Raw genomic sequence first — 21,117 nt, 5'->3', positions numbered from 1 at the left:
AACACACAATTAAATGTTCATGTAGATCACAAAATGCTCAGCCATCATGGGTAAATGAATAAATGGCAATATTAACAGTTTATGAGTGGAGAGAAAAACTAGAGACAAGTTTGGTGTGAACAGTTTTAATTAATGCAATTAGGCAAAAACAACTGAAAAGCAGGCCTCTGATATTCACTGCAACTCAGAAAAGGATTATAAAAGAATTAGTCAAAAATTTCCACATTCCAATGACTACAAAAGAAGACTGCTTCTCTGTTCACAGCTACCTATTTGTTTCTTTAGCAATTTTATTCCCGCTAGTGTTCCAGGAGAAACTTCCAAATATTCAGATGTTATACTACTACTTCTAATATAAACAATTTCAACTTCAAGAGTAGTGTTAGTAAAAAGATGTATAGCAGATATGAAAGTTTTCTGTAAGCATATATGAAATACCATGCAGTTATCAAGAATTATTAATTCCTTTTCTGTTTACAAAGAAATTAATAGGTAAAGAAGGCATAAATTCAAATGTTCATTGACAGTTTTTAAAGAAGTACTACTTATAAAGTTTATAACTTCCCATCCTCTGGACTTCTAAAGTGCTAAGCAAAAACACTTAATAAAAATGGTAACTGGTTTTATTATACTCACACATAACTTTAAGACAGTCCAGAGTTATGGCTTAGTGGAGTTATTTATATATACCATATCAAGACCATGTATAACCAATGTATATCAAATCCAAAAATATATGATAATGCTTGTATTTGACATGCATTTTAAATATATATAACATGTTCCCAAAAGTGGGACTGTTAGAAGAGACTAAGAGAAGAGGAAAAGAAAAAATAAATGATACAGAGTGACTGAGTAGTAATAAGACACAAGGGAACACTGAAAACTATCGAATAATGCAGGGTAGGAGAAAAAAAGGGTAAGGAAGAATAATAGAGGGGGTTTGACTGATTAATGTACAATAAATTTACTGGTAAAATACTAAGGCAAAACCACACAGAACAACAAACACATCAAAACAATGAAGGACAGAAATGTAAGCAGGTCATGCTAAGGGAGGGTATTAGTAGGAGGGGGAGGGTAAATGAAGAGAGTAAAGAAGAATGAATATGTTCGATGTACTTTCTACACATGTATAAATATGAATCACTGAGACTTGTTGAAGTCATTGTAAGAAAGGGAATGTGGGAAGAGGGAGAATAATAGAGGGGGATGAACCAAACCAGGTAACAATGTATGCATATGTAGAAATGTTACAACGTACCCCTATGAACAACTATCATATATTAATAAAAAACATTTTAAAAAAAATCAACATATGTGTTACACTTTACTTCCTACTTTACATTAATATAGATTTATAGTTATTATAACTAGTTTATGACTTTCTTTGCTAGCATTAATAATTATTGCTTATCTTTACTATAGAATGAAATCCTTAATTATACTCAGTGTATGCATATAGGATTCCAACTTCGTATTTTCCACTCTAAAATATGATTCCTAGAAAGCATACTGATGAAGGGACATTAACAAATTTATACAGTATAGACACAGACTACCTAAAATATAACTAGTGACATATAATCCCAAACAAATGTAATTTCAATTATCATGAAATCAAAGCAGTATCTTTCAAACACATCAGAGCAGTATCTTCAAATAATAAAGCAGGATTTTTTTTTTTTTGTGGTACTGGGGCTTGAACTCAGGACCTTCACCTTGAGCCACATCACCAGTCCTACTTTTGTGAAGGGTTTTTCAAGATAGGGTCTCGCAGAACTATTTGCCCAGGCTGGCTTTGAATCGCAATCCTCCTGATTTCTGCCTCCTGAGTAGTTAGGATTACAGGTGTGACCCACCCGGGCCTGGCATAAAGTAGAATTTTATACAAGTACATTTACTAAATGTAAACTAACAAATTTGCATGACAAGATCTACAAAGAAATCCTAAGAACATAATTACTTAAAATTATTATAATTTAAAATACACCTAAAAGAAGGAAGTTAACGTGAATATAATTGATGTACTTCCTAAACAAGAACAAATATAGACTTTTTAAACCTATTGAAATCACCATAAGAAGTGGACGAAGGTAGAAAGGAGAAAAATAGAGGAGAAGAACCAATTTGGGTTATAATGCACATATACATGGAAATGTCACAAGGAAACTCCCCGTGTAGCTATCTTAAACAAACAATAATGTAATTTTTTTGCTTTTACAAAGCTGGAGAACAGGAGGGCAGAACAGGTCCTGTTTGGGGGGTATAGTACCAGTGGGATGGGGGAGGGTATACGGAAAGAATGTAGGAGGTGAATATAGTGGAAATATTATGTACACATGTATGTAAATGGAAAAATGAGACCTGCTGAAATTATTCCAGGAATGGGGAAAGGCAGCATGAAGAAGACTGATGGAGGGGGTGAATTCAACTATGATATATTGCAAGAACTTTTGTAAATGTCATAATGTTCCCCCAGCATAACAATAATAAAAAATCAACTAATTTAAAAAGAGTACTTATGAAAAAATAAACTTCACCCAAACATTTCAGCACTATTCTCATGTTAAAATGAAAAAAAAATTAAGATTTTATTTTCAAAGATTTACTAAGGTTGAAAATGTCAAGATAATCTGAGTAGCATCATTCAAACTACCCAAAATGCTTTGGTGCTGAAGCTATGGTTCAAACCCAGTTTTCAACATCAATTTCTACTTTTTTTTATTGTTTTATTATTCATATGTGCATACAAGGCTTGGGTCATTTCTCCCCCCTGCTCAATTTCTACTTAAGGTAGAGTTTAAGACTCTAGATAATTGTTTTTCTATTCACTCATGTTCATAAAACTTTAACTTACAGCTAACAGAAAAATAAAACATTAGCCACCTGTCAAAAAATATAAAATAAAATAAAATACACTTATACATATAATCTATTTCTCTTAATTTTCTTTTGCCCCCCTGTATTCCAATCTTGATAAATTTGGAGAAGGGACTATAGCATAAAAGTTGAGAACTACTTAAAGTACTTGAAACTAACCACATGTAGAAATAAATAATCAAGTATATTTAAATGCAATTACTTTACAGAGATTTTCTAAAAGCCATCTATTACAAAATTTTCTCTTTATATATTATATAGATTATATACTAATAGATGATTTCAATTTGAAAATAATACCACCTTTTACAAATTCAATTTTAAGATCAATGTTATGGTGGAAAAGTTAGAATTCTGACTAATGTCTAAAAAAGGTTAAAGATCGTAAGTGACATAGACATAGCTATTTTTACACATGCCTTTAAAGGAAAAGAAGGAAAGTTTTGCAAACCTAACTATGGATGTTTTATAGCTACTGTAGATAACAGACCCAGCTCTAAATTACCAGTTTCAACCAAAAGTTCAGAAAACTTGTCAAAATTCCCATAATGCATGCATAATGGAACAAAATTGAAGATTAAACGTTCACACACCTTTGCTTTGCCCCACAGTCTCACTTTAGAATTTATTCTACCACTTTTAGTAGCTCTCTCCAATAATATAGTTGAATATATCTTTCCTTGCAAATGACTAAACTGATCAATTTCTTTAACAAGCCATATGGATGGCAGCAGAGATTTGTAGTCAAAAAGACATGGCAGTTTACACACCAGCTGGGCTTGTCAGTAACCTTACTGAGTATATAAAGAATGTTTCCATCAGAGGGATAAGAGCTAGGCTGTTGTGGACGCACACAAGAGAAGTCTGAGGCATATGTTGTTTGACACTGGCCATCTAAATGATGTCCAGCTAAGAGAAGGCTCTGATCCAAAGACTATCTGTCTTCTTCCAAAAGCACTTCTTTCCTCTCTGGTAAGATGAAGGTGTCAATCTATTTTGTATTGATGCCTTTAAGTATTCAAGTCATATAATTAATTGTCAGTATTCTCATTTCATGCTTACCAACAAAGTCTTATAATTGTAATCTGGCTGCCCCTAGGACGTGCCAGTAATGAGAGAAAGGGCTTATCAGCCATTTATAATGAGCAGTGTCCTTTCCAGGTAGATTCCTTATACCTGGTTTACTGATCACTTTCATGACTGTGGTTAACATTGAGTCTAAGCCCCAAGAGGTGACCTCCCTCCCCACTGCACTGAGAAGTCAGGCTTTTTGACCCTGACTAAACCACAACACACCCCCACACACCCAGTGCTACCAAAAGCCTCATAAGTATTTCCTCTGAAACTTCTATAAGGTCAGTCAGGAGAGAGAAGTATGGATATATTCATAACTGGATACATATACCAAAGACTGTAAGAAAGTTTGTTAGCTTTATCATATGATAGTTAATAAATTGAATTTTCTAAGTTACTAAAATCTTGATTCTGAGGGCTGGGGGCATGGTTCAAGTGGTAGAGCACTTGCCTAGCAAGTATGAGGCCCTGAGTTCAAACCCCAGTACTGAAAAAAAAAAATCTTGATTCTGTTTAAGAACAAAGTAACTACTATCTTTCTGCCCTATCTATTCTCTAGCTAAATTAGTTTGTTTGAAATAGACTGCATTTTAGATGATAGCCTGCAAATGGCAAATGGCAATGGCAGCCTGCATTAGTCAATGAAGATGACCAAAGTTGCTTCTTCCTATTTTAATTTCTCCTCTTGGTCTTAGGTATCAGCACTGCCTCTATTAAGTGAGAAGTCATTCCTTTCATTTGGTGTTATAGTATGAATTCGTTAGCTGCACTGGCTCTATTAAAGGAAAGGCCAGCCCTGCCACTGAACAATAATTGTTTTTTTTTATGTCAAATATAAAGGCAGTAGGGAGCCCATCAGATCTGCATGTCAGAAAGCCAATTCATGGCATTAAATAAATCATACTTCTTTCAAGATACAGTCTGTATACCTTTTGGAGAAAAACCAGGCCCATTCATTAATAGTCAGGATGGTATGAATTTTTACGTGTATAGACACTCTGTAGAATAAAGTACAACAGAAAAAAGAAAACAGGAGCGCTGCTAGCCAATAGGAGTAAAGATGAATTACTTTAGTTGTGTGCTAGTTCATGAAGATGAAGGCAAAGGGGTCCTTGAAACTGCTGACACAGCCTAGCAGGCCGAGTAAACAGTTGCTGAACCATACTTGGGGATTACTGTCATATACTAGTCCCCCACAATATCTATAATCAGTTTTTTCACTTCTTCAGATTCTTTCAATTTATGCTCTATCATTCTTGAAGTGAGGCAATCAAAACTGGATGCAGGTGTTCCATTTATAACTCTAACTTTTAAAAAACACTCTTGGTTTTCTTGTCTGCTGCTTAGCAACAGAATGATATTCTTACTGAGATACCTGTCATGCCCAACTCTTACTCCCCATACCAGATTTTTTTTTCAAACAGAGAAAAGATAAACAGACTTAAATCTTTAATGCTAACCAAGACTGTTTAGCAAACACATAGGATGCATCCTAAAGACACTCCTGTACTATGTTAAAGTTATTCTCATGCCTCCCTTTATAAGTTATATTCATTTGCTAGGGCTGCCATAATAGTATCACTGACTAGGCAGCTTCACAAACAGAAACTTATTTTCTTGTAATTGCAGGCTAAAGTATGAAATCAAGGTGTCAGTAAATGTGGCTTCTTCTAAGCCCTTTCTTTTTGGCTTCCAGATGGCATTTTCAGTGGCTGCCTTCATATGATGGGCTCTGTATTTGTGTCTGTGTCCTAATCTCTTCTGATGTGGACACCAGACATAATGGGTTAGAACTTGCCATAATGACCTCACTTAACCTTACTTATATCTTTCAAGAGCATGTCTCCAAGTACAGTCACATTTTGAGGCACTGTAGCTTAGAACTTCAAATATGAATTTTGGGGAAAAATAATTCAGCCCATTATGTAAGTAGTTAAGAATAGATTGCAGATACATGCCCATTTAGGAATAATTTATGTCTCCACTTACGATGCATCTGTAGAAGTAAAGGATCATAATGTTTTCAACTTATTCTCAAATGTTTCAAAAAAAACAATTATGCTTTAGTGGGGGAATCTGGGTAAAAGTATATGGGAAATCTTTTTGAAAATCTGAAATCAACTTTTCTGAAAGTTTGAAATTATTTCAAAATAAGCTTTTAAGTCTTTCAAAGTCTATTTTAATGGGTTATATTTTTATAGCCCTACACTCATGAAAATGTATCATCCAGAATGGCTAAAGAAGTACTTGCAATCAATGTTTATCATAATAGTAAGAATGCTGTGAATAGGGAAGGACCAAAGGGATTGAACCAAAGTCCATCAAATCATTACAATACCTAACTCTACTATAATTATTTTCTTGCCACAACAGTTTTTTCATCTGTTCTAACTTTCCATCTTTTTTTTAATTATTATCTTTTCAACTCGAAAGATCCACCAAATTCACTAAAAATAAAAAGAAAACAGTAAACAGAGCCTAAATCTCAGGTCAAGGGTCATGTCTTTTAAACTGGTTTCCCAACACAGGGTATCTTCAAACCAATCACAAGCCTAAGGCATTTCTAGCATGCACCTGGCATGTACCAGTTCACTCCATATTTCATTAATGTAATAGTATCTTGTTCTTTACAAGGTATCTATTTAATGATCTGCACATACTAGAATTGAAAGAACATATGCTACTGATTCTGAAAATAACTTATTTTGTGATTTTCTTTTTGGCTGATGTAAGAAAACGTTTGTTATTTCTTTGATGAAGAGATTTTTCATTGCAATCAAACATATCTGAAGAAAAAATTCTCATGAATTTAAATTATATTTTGTTATAGTATAAGACTAAAAATTTCTGAACAATCATTGGTACAGTGGTGCAGGAAGGGGTCACACAGGCATCTCAAGATCTACCTACTAACATGTAAGGCAATTCTCATCACACCGGTATCATTCTCCTGAGGTCTCACTGAACAATCAGGCCTGCAGCATGCATGACTACTGTTCACCACTTAAGAACTCACATTCAGCTATCAATAATATGTCATTTTACATACCTAAATTATTCTTAAGATTATTTGTCTCAATGCTGCTTTCCATTACAGTGTAAAATTGAGAGTAGGCCTATATAAACCATTTGCTTAAAACAGTTCATTATGTACTGCTTCTACAAACTTTCATTTAAATACTTCTCAACTTAATTTGAAAGTACTTGTAATTTATAAATTCAGAAGCAAAATATTTATACAATAGAGCATTATTCAGCTATAAAGAAGAATGAAATTATGTCATTTGCAGGAAGATGGTTAGAACTGGAGATCATCAAGTTACGCAAAATAAGCCAGACTCAGAAAGACAAATATCAGATGTTTTTTCCTCATATGCAGAATGTAGATTTTAAAAAAAGATATGAGTGTAAAAGGGGGACTGTTTGTGGGGTGAACCAGTCGGACTGGAGGAAGGGCAAAAGGAGAAGATGATGGGAGGTGGTAAATATAATCAAAGTACATTATATGCATACATGAAAACAGAATAATGCAACATATTAAAATTATAAAAAAAGAGGGCAGTGTGGATAATAAAGAGTAATGGAAGGGATGAATACGATCAATATAAAGTATATGCATATATGACCTACCACAATGAAACCCCTCTGTACACTTATATACTAATAAAAATTCAGAACTAAGACTTCAAACATGATTTTTCAATAATGAAAATTAAAGACAAAAGTTAAAAATAACACTAGCAAAAATTGCCATCACTCTGTTATTCCACATTATTATTTAAATTCTGCTTAATGAAGTAACAATTTGAATATTGGAAGAGAAATAAAAGGTATATAAATTTCCAGATTCTATAAGATTAGAAAAATTTTAAAAATAAGTAAAAAAAGTGTCAGAACAATTATAAGCTTTCAGTTAGTTGAGCATATACAAGATAAATATATTTTTTAAAAATGAAAATTTCCTTTATACTAACAATAACCAGTTAAAATTAAAGGAAAAGGAAAAATAGCACCTGAAAGTGTAACATGCAACAGACAAATTTAACTGGAAAAATTTAGGATCTAAGTGAAAAAAACTATAACATGTCCTTAGATGTAAAACAAGACCTACATGAACAGATGGGAAGCCTTATTAGAGAGCAAAATGAAATATAATGAATGCACATCTAAATAAAATCTTTCTGAAAGATACATCTGGAAGAATATATGAGGATTTTTTTAAAAAGGAGCTGAAAAGCATAGTAGGATAGTCTACATATAGTAAAACATACTATAAAATTGCTACAATAATGTCACTACTATCTTTATTAGTAGCTTATATTTATTGAGTTTACTATGTTCCAGGTACATCTAAACATGTTACATGTAATACAGCTCTTACAATAACCCAACGAGATCTGTATTTTTATTATCCCCATTTTAGAGATAAGGAAGCTGAAATGCTGAGAGGTTGAATACCTTGACCAAAGTAACATTCAAGATAGGCAAGGTCCACTATAGTGGGAAGGTTATTGTTGTATCATTTTGGAAAAAGTAATTCAGTTGTCTTTATTCATTCACTTACCAAATATTTAATGAACGGCCAATCTTTACCAAATCGTATTCCAGATGCTGGAAATGTGGCAATGAAAAAGAGACATTATATGTACTAATGTAAGGAGACAGAATAAAAGCAAGAAAAATTTCAGAGAATGACAGGGATGCTACAAAGAACGCAAAACCAGGTGATATGATAGACACAAACCAGAAGGGAGGCTACTTTTAATCTGTGTCCAAGAACCTATCTTTTAAAAAACTGAATGAGCTAAAAAAATAAAATGTTTAAATATTAAATTATTAAAATATTGAATGAGCTAGAAAAACATTCCAGGCAAGCAGAAGAATAAAAGCCCTGATCTGGGACCAGGTAAGACCACTCAAGGAACAGAAAGCAGGTCACCCTTCCTTGAGCAAAGGAAATAAATACACGACAGAAAGTGGGTATTTACCATAGGGCCTAAGCACACACTCTTCATTCCAGCAATACCACTCTTAGGACCTTATTCCAACCAAAACAGCATGGACATGAAACCTATGTGCAGAAGACTCATTGCTAAATAGTTTGTAAAAGAAAAATTAAGTGAAAATAACTAGAAAGAATAGAAAATAACTAGGAAAAGTAAATGCTGATTATTTGAACAATGATGATTATATTATGGTATAATGTACAGTACACAGTTAATAAAAAGAATCAGATATTAATCATGTACTACCTGGAAAGAAGTTCTAGAAATATGTGAAAACAGAAATTAGAATAATATATATGCCAAGATTCTGTTTTCTTTCTTTCTTTCTTTCTTTCTTTCTTTTTTTTTTTTAAGAAACTCATGAACTATGTTATTAGGAATTTTAACCTCTAACTGTGGTCCCAGATACATTCCTCTTTGTTTTTTCCTACTCCAAGCAAATGTCTACCTGTACACTATCCTCCCACCTCTTTCTCTAATTCATTCTCTGATAGCATTTCCGCTCACCCCAGCCCACTGCTCATTTCTTTCCCAGGGAACATGAATAGCACAACATCACAAACAGAAAGCTATAGCATTCCCTTACAATTTATAAAACATAATACACTTTAACTTTGAAACGACTGGACTAACTAATGATTTCAGAGTAGTCAGATGGTATAATAACACTCAGAACAATTAAAGGCAACTAAATATTCAGTTGGCTGTTACCAAGGAAAGATGTGCATGAGTTACTCTTACCTCTACTTTTGTTCGATAGAGAACAAGTCGTTTCAGGCTGCATAATTTGGCAATGTGGTTGAAAGCTTGAGGTGGTAGTTTATCACAGGATGAGAGATTTAAGTCTTGGAGATTTGGACACATCTCAGAAATAACCTCCAAACAAGTTTCATTAAGGAAGTGGCTACAAGATAACTCAAGACGTACTAATTCAGATCCACAAACCTTCAGAAACCTGTGAAAACAATGTCCATGTGACTTTCACAAAATTAAAAAATACTTCTGCAAGAACTTTGAAATTGTATTCTAAGAATGTCTGAGCAGACATATTTAGAAGAATGGATTTCTAACAGGGAAAATAGATGACTTGTTTTACTTAAATTCTCATTGATGTTATGCTAAAATGTACATGGTTAGGCTAAAACAAACCAACCTGAGAAGATAAAATGGATTCACATCATATGAAGTCAGCTAATGCTAAGTGGAAAGCTAAGAAGTCAGAAGCTATACTTCTCCTTACCTATAACTCACATCTGAATTAGTAAAGCCAAAAAACAAATCTTAAATTCTTAAAAGATACTTTCCCCTTAATAATGCCCATTCAGTAGTAGGTAATACATTTTGAATGCTGCATACAAAAAACTTTAATTAAATGACCTCAAAACAAACCAGATTAGCTTCCTCTCAATTCAGAAAATACCTACGTTGGCTTAACTGCACTATTTTGGTATGTTCCTTGTAGCAGTTGCTATTTAATAACTGGACTGCTTGATGTTGAGATTATTACAAAATATTCAATTGCAACTTTACTTAAAATACATAGAAACAGTCCAAGGTGAAGAATACCAAATGTTTTATTTGAGAAGAGATCACAGTATTTCTCTTGGTTACATACTTATGATGAAAAACAGTTCTGTCTGATATCACTTGAAAACAATCTAAAAGTAAACATGAACCTAGGAGCCTTTGAATTTATGAAATTTTATTAACTAAGCAAATAAAATCTTTAAACAGTCCTCTGATTATCCCTGTCCAGTCCCCTTGACACAGTCTTGCTTATCAGTGTCATATCAGCAGTGTTAGCACTATTAACTTATGCCACACCTTTTTTCTTACATGACTTAGGAAGCTGAAAAATAGACATACAAAATAAAGTTGAACTAAATCAGTCACTTGTATAAACAAAGGAACAATGGTTAGAAGTCAAGATAGATTTTTTTGGCCCTGCTCTGACCCTAGCACTAACCTGGGAAAAAGCTTTAATCCATGTCTCAGCATTTCTTCTCCTATAAAAGGTAGACTTGAACACTGCTCACCATACTGTCTCAGGGTTTGTTTTGTTTTGTTTTGTTTTTTTATTTTTTTTGGTGGTATTGGGATTTGAACTTTTTTTTTTTTTTTTTTTTTTTTTTGGTGGTACTGGGTTTGAACTTAAGCGCTCTAACACTTGAGCCATGCCTCATGGTTTTGATCAAATAATATGTGAAAATGGTTTGCAAAAGTCAAAGCACCCCACATTATTAAAATATAGGTTAAATCTTGGCCAGCTCACGTTTAAACAATAACAAAATTCAGTTGCTACAGAACTATGCAAATAGCCTAGTAGCCTACACATCTTATTTACACATAAACATCCATTTATTCTTAACTCACAGCAATCTGTGTTTGCTCTCCCTAAATTTACCCTTTCATTTTAAATACTAACTGCAATGACGTCTCTTAAAAGTACTTGTATTATATAACTTATTTTTGACATTTCACTCAACTGCCCACTTCTTCCTTAAAACTGACTAATGTTCCTTACATGATTCCCTCTCCTGGATCTCCTCTAGCAGTACTCATCTCTATTTCCTACACTGGTTGGATTAGCTAAAATGGAGTCTGCATCAAGCACATTCAATCATTTAGCAAATATTTATTGAGATTCCACTATGGCCCAAGCAGTAGTCTAGGAACTGGGAAGACAGCAGTGGACAAAACATAGTTCCTACTCTCATGAAGCTTACTTATATTTTTGTGCAAGAGGGAAACTAAAAACAAATGAGTAAAATAAATAGTGTAAACCCAAGAGTGAAAAGTGTGAAAGGGAAAATAAAAGCAGGGCAGGGCAACAAAAGTATGGTCAATGAGGGAGTGGGGAATGCCTGAAGGAAGTAAGGCAATGAGTAAAGTTGATGTCGGTAAGGGAAAGTGCAAGCACTCCACTTTCAGCAGGATGACAAGCAGAGTGGGGAAGAGTGAGGAAGCTGATGCAGGAAACAAAGCATGGGGAATGAGTAGATTCAAGAGGCTAGTTCGCTGTGTCATTATAAAGACTGTGGCTTTTATTTTGAGAGAGATGAGATTTTCAATCATCAGAGGTTTTGAGCAGAGGAGTGACACCAGCTTATATTTTTTCCAGGATCATTCTGGTTTGGGTGCAAACAAACAGACCAAAAGGGTCAAAAACAGGGGGGCCATCAGGATACCTTTCCAATATTCAAGGCAAAGAGGACAGCACACTGGCTCTGGTGGTAGCACCAAATGTGAGAATAAATACTCAGATTCTGATCTTCTTCAAGGCAGGTAATATATACTAAGTTATGACATTATCTCTAAAACTCTGAATGAACTCTAGCATGATCTCGTTCCCATTATTTTTCTCTTAACCTTAATTTCCTTATTTACTAATTTTTTAATATTTATAAGCTGCCTCAATCCTCTGACAACTGAAAAAGATCCTTGGTGCACACAGTACTTGGTATGACGTTAAGTATGTAAAAAAACATTTGATGAGTGTTAGTTGAATGAACACACCTTCCAACTATAAAACTTCAGTCATAAATTAATTTTCCTCTATTCTTGAGCAAACTAAGTTCTAATGACAAATGGACTTTTTCCCTTAATAGGGTCAATCTAGTCCCAAGAAACATGATGAAGTTAACATTTTTATCTTACTTTGAATAAGTACAAAGTAGTTTTGGTGAGTTATTCATTATTTATAAGTTAGTAATCTAAAAATGGGTGTAGGGTCTCAAAGAATTAAAAGAATATATTTTATTAGATAATTCTAAAATTATAGATTACAAAAGTTAAATGAATATATTAACTCTCTTAAAATTGAAAGCTTTGGGCATCTTATCTCTTTATGGTCTTCATTATTTGGCAAAGCACTTTGATCTACATTTCTTTTTCATATTTGACTAGAATGACTTGACATTTCTTTTCTCTTTTTGCTCTCATATTGAACTTTTCTTCTTCAGAGACTTTATAGAGTGCTGTCGAGTCAGGCATCAGGAAGCCAACTGTTAACAGAAGAAAACTTACAAGTGACTTCATGAATGATAAAATTTCAAAGTACAATAACGACAATGACCATAACCATACTGCTCTTCTGACTTCTTTTTCTCTCTCAAGATTTTTATATTGCAAATTTTCATTCTGAACAGATTATTTGGTCATTATACCATTATCTCTTCCTAAAGGTAATGAAGTCCTAAAGGTAGGTAGTCCTAAGACCTGGACTACCTATCTTTTCATAATATTTCCATCCTGAGAAGGCAGAAGCAGCAGCAGACTCAATTAGTCAAACAGAGATAATTTTTTTCCTTACTGCCCTTCATGGAGATTTTCATATAAGTTTTTGTCTTGATCCACTATTTATCTCAACCATGACATCAGTTACTTGAAAGGAGAACTACATCTTCTTTATTTTCTGCAGCCTATTCATTCTACATTGTGAATTCTCACAAAGTATTTCTTGATAGTGAGGGTTTTATGTGAAGACCTAAGTTCAGATAAGCAATCCTGAACTAGATCTCCTATGAAGAAAAGGAGTAGTCTCTGGAGAGAGAAATAAATTACTTATCCTTATGAGGTGAATTAACTTGTCTAGAGGAATACAAGTACATAAGAAGTAATTTACTAAATGGTAAACTTGCACCTTAAAATAATTAACATCATACAAATGAACAATTTAATCTGAGTCTGTGTATCACAAAATAAAAGGCACTAATACTCACAACCTACCTGAAGTATAGAGGTAAGGGGAGAATTAGATATAAATATCCATGGCCTGATTCCTAATCTTATGCCTTATTAGCTGACCTTACTGAGTTTTATAGAATAGTATATTTAAGGTAACTTAAATTCAAAATAACTTGGAACATTTTTAATATGTGGTCCAAAATAAAGTCATTAAAAATAAAACTTGCTTAACTCTGTGGTACTATTCAGCAATGACAGAAAGAGTATAAAATTGCCTCTATTTTCTGTAAGCTGACACTCCTAAGAGACAACCCTGTAAAATTCAGGCAGGCAACTGAATAAATATATGAATAGGCAATAAACTCTTTACACTATACAACTATAACTGTCAAAATGGCTAATAAAGTTCTTGGATCTAGAAACTATCCAAGAATATTTCCTGAAGGAATAAACTACTGAGGGTAAGTAAAGGGGTCAAAGGTCAAATTCCCCTTATAACTGAGGTGAGGCTAAGGGTGATTTAGCAACTAGGTGAAGAAAAATGACACTGTTAAAGTGGACATAAAGCTTTTTGAGCAGAATGATCAGATTAAGCTTTTTAAAGCACAAACTGGCAGGGAGGCAGAGAAATACCCAACACGTTAGAGAACTGTATTCCAAAGGAAAAGAGGAGTTATAATAGATGTGATTTTAATGAGTAAAGAAATGAATATGCAGTACTCAAAGTGACAAATCACAAATCTGAGGCTGGTTTAGGATTTTAATAACTGGTTAAAAGTTTTAAGTTCTCTTTATCCCAATTTAATCTATTTCTCTGCTATTCAGAATAATACAAATTCTAAAAAGTTCTTTAAAATCTAGTTAAACAGTTTAACTTGTCAGGATAAGATTTATAGGCAACAAGAAAAAACTACATCAAACTTTCACATACACTTGCTCAAAAAACAGCTCATCATCGTTTTAAAATGTACTTTTTTCTTTAAAGTATTATAAATAAGTCTTCTTCACAGTAATGAGCATAAATAGACCATGCTTATTCATAGATTATTCATTAATAATCAAGCCATGAATATTTATTGTTTATTCTGGGAATGCAGCCTACAAGCCATTATGACTGTCAATTCAGAGTCAAGTCAAGGGGGCCAACAGCAATCAGTAAGCAAAACTCCAATATGCCCCCACATCCAAATTCTCTCCCATTATTTAAACCTTCTTTTCCTAATGGAAACAGTGACTATGCTTAAAGGAATGCTAGAAAATTTATGACTTTACTGGCTGAAATACTACAATAAAATATAGAGATCTTAAATTTATGTATGCACTTTTGTGATTACTCAAACAGCCCCACAGCAACTAACCTGGGAGAACTGAAAAATGCAAGAGGAGTTGCTGGAGAAAGTAGAATGGAGCTCTCTTTGCAAAAGAAGATCTTTACCCATTACCAGTCTAAAATTTAAAATATAGTACTGCTGAGTTTTCTTCTCACAACTGATGTTTCTTCCTATACACCCAAATAAGCTACAGAGTTTTTAAAAATTGGTTTAAGTTCCCTTGTACTCATTGTTATCATGGTCACATAGAGCACTCTGCCAAAGAAGCTAGACTTCAGCCATTCACTACCGATGTTTCCTTTAATCATTAGTTGCCTGTTATTTTATTTGTAAAAATATGTAAAGGATATGTTCACATGTTTATCTTCAAATTTTACCTTCTCTATAGAAGCAAAGAACTGTATTATATATCTCAGCTATCTTTTTGCAACACCCACTACACCATGCCTTGTACATAATAGGTAAAAGCAAACAAAAATTTAAAAACAAAAGAAAAATAAATAAATTGTTTAATAGTGGAAAACAGTGGAGAAAGAGCTCTCAAAGTAAAATGTCCTAAAGGTCTTTACAGTGTAAAAAAATTCTTACAGAGACCACTTGTTCTATTTGTCTTATATACAGTTTGTCTTGGTTTATGATCAATAGATGTAAATATTCAGTTACAATTAGCTTCAGATTTTCTTGGTCTTTTTAGCAGAGAAGAAAACTTACAGACTAGAGTGTGTGTTTTGGAGTAGAAAGTAGAAAGAACTAAGATAGTGCTGGGATTCAGAAAATGACTCCCCAAAACATGGAGCTTCTGCAGGTTAAGTACTTTGAACTAAGGGGCATTAGAAGGTTTCAGAAGCAGCCTTAGAACCAAAGTCTCTCTGACCTCCTGCCCTCATGTCTCTTGCCCCTCATTCTCCCCCCAAAGTAAGTCACAGAAATCCAAGTTCCTCTTCCTCAAGAAAAGTTATAAAAACTAGAGCTTCTTATTCTAAAGTAAGGTGTGAAACCTAAATATATTTTTCTAGTCTTCCTCTGCTTTCTGTCTAGAAGCTGGCCATAAAAAAAAAATTCTCTGACCTATCCTTGCCCAGTAGGTCATAAGACCCTCATTCCAGAGAAGCCCTGTACCATACTCAGGAGAAAGAAATGTTACCACAGAGTAGCTAAAAAGAATCTGAATAGGCAGATCTGACTCCCCACTCAGTCTAGTACTGTTAGACCATATACTTTCTATTCAATCACGTTTTTACATGCCCATCCCTACTTCACTTGAACCTAAGCATAAAATCAGACAGCTTCTCCTTCATCTCTGGGTCTTCATTCTGAAGGTTCCTGCATCATGTAAAACTGTGATCAAATAACATTGTTAAGCTTTTTTTCTTGTTAACCTGTCTTTTGATATGGGGTGTCATCCATGACCTTTATTAAGGAGAGGAAAGGGTTCATCCTCTTTCTGCCCCTACAAGGTGTTTCACTGGACAGCTGTCACATGTCTACCAGTGAACCCTTTCCCCTTTCTTTTCTAATAGAAAAGAAAGAAACCAAATACATCTATGATTTCAATATATGCTGTGGGCCATTACTGGCTGTGTTTATTTTTTTAAGTTTGATGCACATAAACTATCAATGTTAGCATTTTAAACACATTGTTATTATTTGAAATATTATGACTTCCTTCAAATCTAATGATAGAATCAAATATTTCTTTCTGGAAGTACATCTTTATTTTTATAATCTAAGTCAAGAGGAAGTAAGGAGCTATATACAAATTTCGTATCAAAGACTGCTGTGCAAGAATGCATCAACTGGCTATCTGTGTAGGGACAGCTGCAGTTCATTTTTAGTTTGTAAAAATAGGATATAAGAGTATTCAGTAATTAAAAACAGCAAGTAATTTTCCCCAAAGATTCTATTCCATTATTTAATTCATAAAAGTGATAAGATCATATATAATATAAAGTGAAAACAACTATCATCAAGGTTAAGAGAAAAACACCTGTTTGTATCATAAGGAAAATTTCTATGGCATTATTAAATGAATATGCACTTATGCAAGCTTTCAAATGTTTAACAGGTGACATTTAATAGTAAGGAAACTAAATGCTTAAATAGAAAGGAACAGAAACACCTGGGCAGGTCTGCTAGCGTGGTCGTCTATTTAGCATGCAATTGCATTTTCAACATAATTAGTTTAAATGAGCTTCTAAATTTGGGTGATGTATTGCACATATAATTAAGATTTAATTAAAAATGTTCTGTAATAAATTGTTTTCCATTTCTGACAAATCACATTAGAGAGGTAGATTCTGATTTGAAAATAGTTTTTTAAAATGTGTTAATCATCTGTGCTGAAAAGAAAAAGAAAAAAAGGAGTTCTGTTGAAAGTCACTTGGAATTTAAAAAATCAGAAGTGAAGGATATAGTTTCCCTTCATATAATTATGAGGTTTAACTGAGGAAGATGGTAAAACTCATTCATTTCATAAGCAGCACCATTTGAAACACAAACTGTATTTCTTTTTTATCTTTGTAAGATACACAAAATATTTTTTAATGAAAACTCTTACATAGCAAGTATAGCCTGCTGTTGAAAAAAATCTTCAATTAAATTTTGCACTAACCTGCTAAATCCCACAACAGAGATGAAGCCCCTATTGCCAGTCCAAGATAAATTAAGCCACTGGACGAGAGTACATCGAGCCTGTAGAAACTCCAGAGACGTGTCAGTTAGTTTTGCCCAGTATGGTTGCAGATTGAGGTGGATGTATTGAAGAGGATCACAGCAGTGCTGGTTCAGTAGTTTGCAAGTCTGTGCTAATCTACACAGGTCGGGTAGTGTAAGATGATTCAGAATCAATTGAATGAGCTACACAAAACAGAGAAACCAAGATCATCAAGAGTGAAAAAACACTCAGAGTCATTTTATTAAGCATATAATGTGGTCTTAGAACAGTGTCACATCTTATAACAGTATTTTCACATAGTAAGTAAGTAACATTCAACAGAATTGTCCAAGTGAGAAAAACCCACAAACACATAAAAGACTGTTGGCTTTTCAAATTGTTGAAGTACTCAGATTGTGTTAACAATGCATTTTCTTAAGAGTGTAAAGATGTATTTTGGTAATATATTGAATAATACTCTGGTGACACAAAAGAAAAGTTTCCTCTCTCAGAGTGTTTACAGTCTAGGCGGGGATTAGTAAGTACAATATGGTTTAATAATGTTGACAGAACAACATAACCTATGGAGCCTAACTCCAAAGTGTAAGTGTACTTGAGCCAGAACGGTTCACTCTTAAAGGATGAGAGACAAACTAGGTGAAAAGAAAAGTCTAGTAGTAAGGACTGGGTTACACAGAGCCTCACCGAGGAGCCTAGATTCATCCTGAAAGCAATGAGGAAGGAGTGTGGAAGGGATTTAAACTGCAGTGTGATACAGTCAGATTTGTGCTTTAGAAAGACAATCCCAAGGGGTGCTACAGGAGGCAGGAAAAAGAATCAGCCAAGGAATTAATGCACAATTTCAGAAAAGAGAAAAGCAGGGGTCCACATAAGGTAGTTGGCATTGGTGATGGAGCAGTAAATAGATACAAAAATTATTAGCAAGGTGAAATAAAAAAGATTTTCATTTCTAATTAAAAATATCTCCTTAAATTAGTCCAAAATTTGCTTTTTCTTAATGGTGAAAAGTTGTAGGCTTCTAAACTAGTTTTCAAAGAATGACTGCTTAAATGACTGCTTAAAAATCAAAAAAAAAAAAATCCAATATTTGCTAAATGTTAAAAATCTTATTTATATGAGAGGTTGAGTTTTTAATTTAATGTGGAATTTAGCTAAAGTGTCTTGTAACATAAATGATCATCCCGAATTTACTACCTAGACTTAGAATTAATTTCAGATAAAAATTTCAGTGCTTTTGGCAAAAATATAAAATACAGAGTAGTAACAGTATGATCTTTAAGATAAATTTTAAGGATTATTTATAAAATATGATTGGCTGATTAATAATTAGGAGGTTTTGTGTTTGTATTACTAAAATAGCAAAATATAAAGATTTATCTTACTTTAAAAGCTGAAAAAAATTCAAAGTTTAGTCAGACTTCTAGATCTTCTACTAGGTCCATCTGAGCACTGCCTTGTAAAATCCAGTTTTAGTCAAAACAAAACAAAGCAAAACAAAACACCCTCACAGTTGAGCCCAATCTTCTTTTCCACTGCAAAATCCCATTGCAGTGATCTCTATCCCTATCACAACTGAATACTTTAACAAATTTCCTCATCCAAATAATCCCATTGACATGTAAAATATTATAGTAACAAAAAAAGTTCAAGTAAAAAAAATTAGAAAAATCAAACACTGAAGGTAGAAAATGAGAAGTTTTTTCTCTCTACCTTCAATTCTAATAATTCCTCTCCCCAGAGACAAGTACTGTTAACAGTTTTTCTAATATCTTCCAGATAAATGTACATGAAATTCTATTCTTGGATATGCACTAAAAGAATAGTACTTTATACACCGCTCAGCACCTGGCTTTTCCCATTTAATGATACACCTTAAGATCTTTATCTGCATAAACAGACCTACCTCATTGCATTTCACAGGTGTGACAAAATAACTGGTTTCTTATTGATGTATTTTCCTATTGAAAATAAAACTGTGATATCATTGTGTGTATGTATTATGTATGTATGTTCACCTTGACAAGTTTTCCAAATATATATTTATGGTAAATTCAAGCATTTAAAAGTTTTAATACCAGCACAAAATTGCCCTTCTGATGTTTGCATCAATTTACATATCTATAAACAGTGTACACCTATATCCTAGACATAATTCTGAACAGCAAAATTGAAGGGGAAAAGTATAGGACTATTCTTCCTCCTCCTCCTATTTATTTAAAGAAATTTAACTCTTTGCCAAGGGAATTGCTGATGTTTTCTTCTTTCCCCATTTGTCTACTACAAGACTCTATTATGATCTATTTATTCATTGTTTTTCCCACTTCAGTAATAGTTCATCATAGCATAGGTGCCTTGAGCACCCATATCAGAGAATTAGAGAGATCGCAAATAATCTGATGATACACCCCAAACTCAGTAAAACAAAAACAAGCCAATCCAAAAAATTACCTATAGAAAGAAATTATAAAAATCAGAGCAGAAATCAATGAATTGGAGACCAAAAGAAAGATACAATGAATCAATAAAAAAAAGTTGTTTCTTTGAAAAAATAAACAAGATCAATAAGCCTCTAGCCAAATTAACTGAAAGAAGAAAGGAAAAGACCCAAATAAATAAAATCAGAGATGAAAAGGGGGATATTACAACAAACACCAATGAAATTCAGACAATCATACAGGAATATTTTGAAAACCTACAATCCAGCAAACTGGAAAATCAAGAATAGATAAATTTCTTGACATATATGTCTCACAAAAATTGAACCAAGAGAACATTAACAACTTAAACAGATCTACAAGAGGCAATGAAATTGAGGCAGAAAGAACCTCCCAACAAAGGAAAGCCCAGATCTGAATTGATTCACAGATGAATTCTACCAGACCTTTAAAGGAGAAATATTATCAATGCTCCTCAAACTGTTCCATAAAATTCAAAATGAAGGAATACTATCAAACTCATTCTAAAAAGTCAGTATTACCCTAATACCCAAACCACGTAAAAATGCATGGAAAAGGCGGGGGTGGGGGGGGGAGAGAGAGAGAGAGTTACAAGCTAATATTCCTGATGAACTTAGATGCAAAACTCCTCAAAATAAACTTGCAAACAGAATCCACCAACATATTGATAAAGTAGGTTTCATTCCCAGGATGCAGGGATAGTACAACATATGAAAATCAACTGGCTGGTGGTGCCTGGACCTACACCACCATGTCAGCAGTCACAATCATGTCTGCCATCAGAAAACTGAAGGATTTGAAAGACCAGCAGAAACTCTACCATTTAAGACATCCCTAGCTTACAATAAAATGGATTAATTTATATAAAAAAAGAAAATCAATAAGCATAATATAACACATAAGCAGAGTTGAGGACATAAACCACATCATTATCTCAACAGATAAAAAACCTTTGACAAAATTCAACAACCTTTCATGATAAAAGCACTGAGGAAACTAGGAATAGA

General features: G+C 33.5%; 1 protein-coding gene across 3 annotated transcripts in view; it reads right to left on the bottom strand.

The window, feature by feature from the left end:
- The window catches only part of Fbxl4 (F-box and leucine rich repeat protein 4), a 64,945-nt gene that overhangs the window by 19,388 nt on the left and 24,440 nt on the right, over positions 1 to 21,117 (bottom strand). For all 3 annotated transcript variants that reach the window (XM_074077895.1, XM_074077897.1, XM_074077896.1), the window contains exons 5-6: positions 17,592 to 17,836; positions 9,705 to 9,918 (exon numbers count right to left, since the gene is read on the bottom strand). In XM_074077895.1, coding sequence (XP_073933996.1) covers positions 9,705 to 9,918; positions 17,592 to 17,836 — 459 coding nt within the window. The remainder of the gene's footprint in view (positions 1 to 9,704; positions 9,919 to 17,591; positions 17,837 to 21,117) is intronic.

Source organism: Castor canadensis, chromosome 1 (assembly GCF_047511655.1).
Source record: "Castor canadensis chromosome 1, mCasCan1.hap1v2, whole genome shotgun sequence".
In the NCBI taxonomy this organism is placed as follows: Eukaryota; Metazoa; Chordata; class Mammalia; order Rodentia; family Castoridae; genus Castor; species Castor canadensis.
This window is presented reverse-complemented; position numbering and strand designations above follow the sequence as displayed.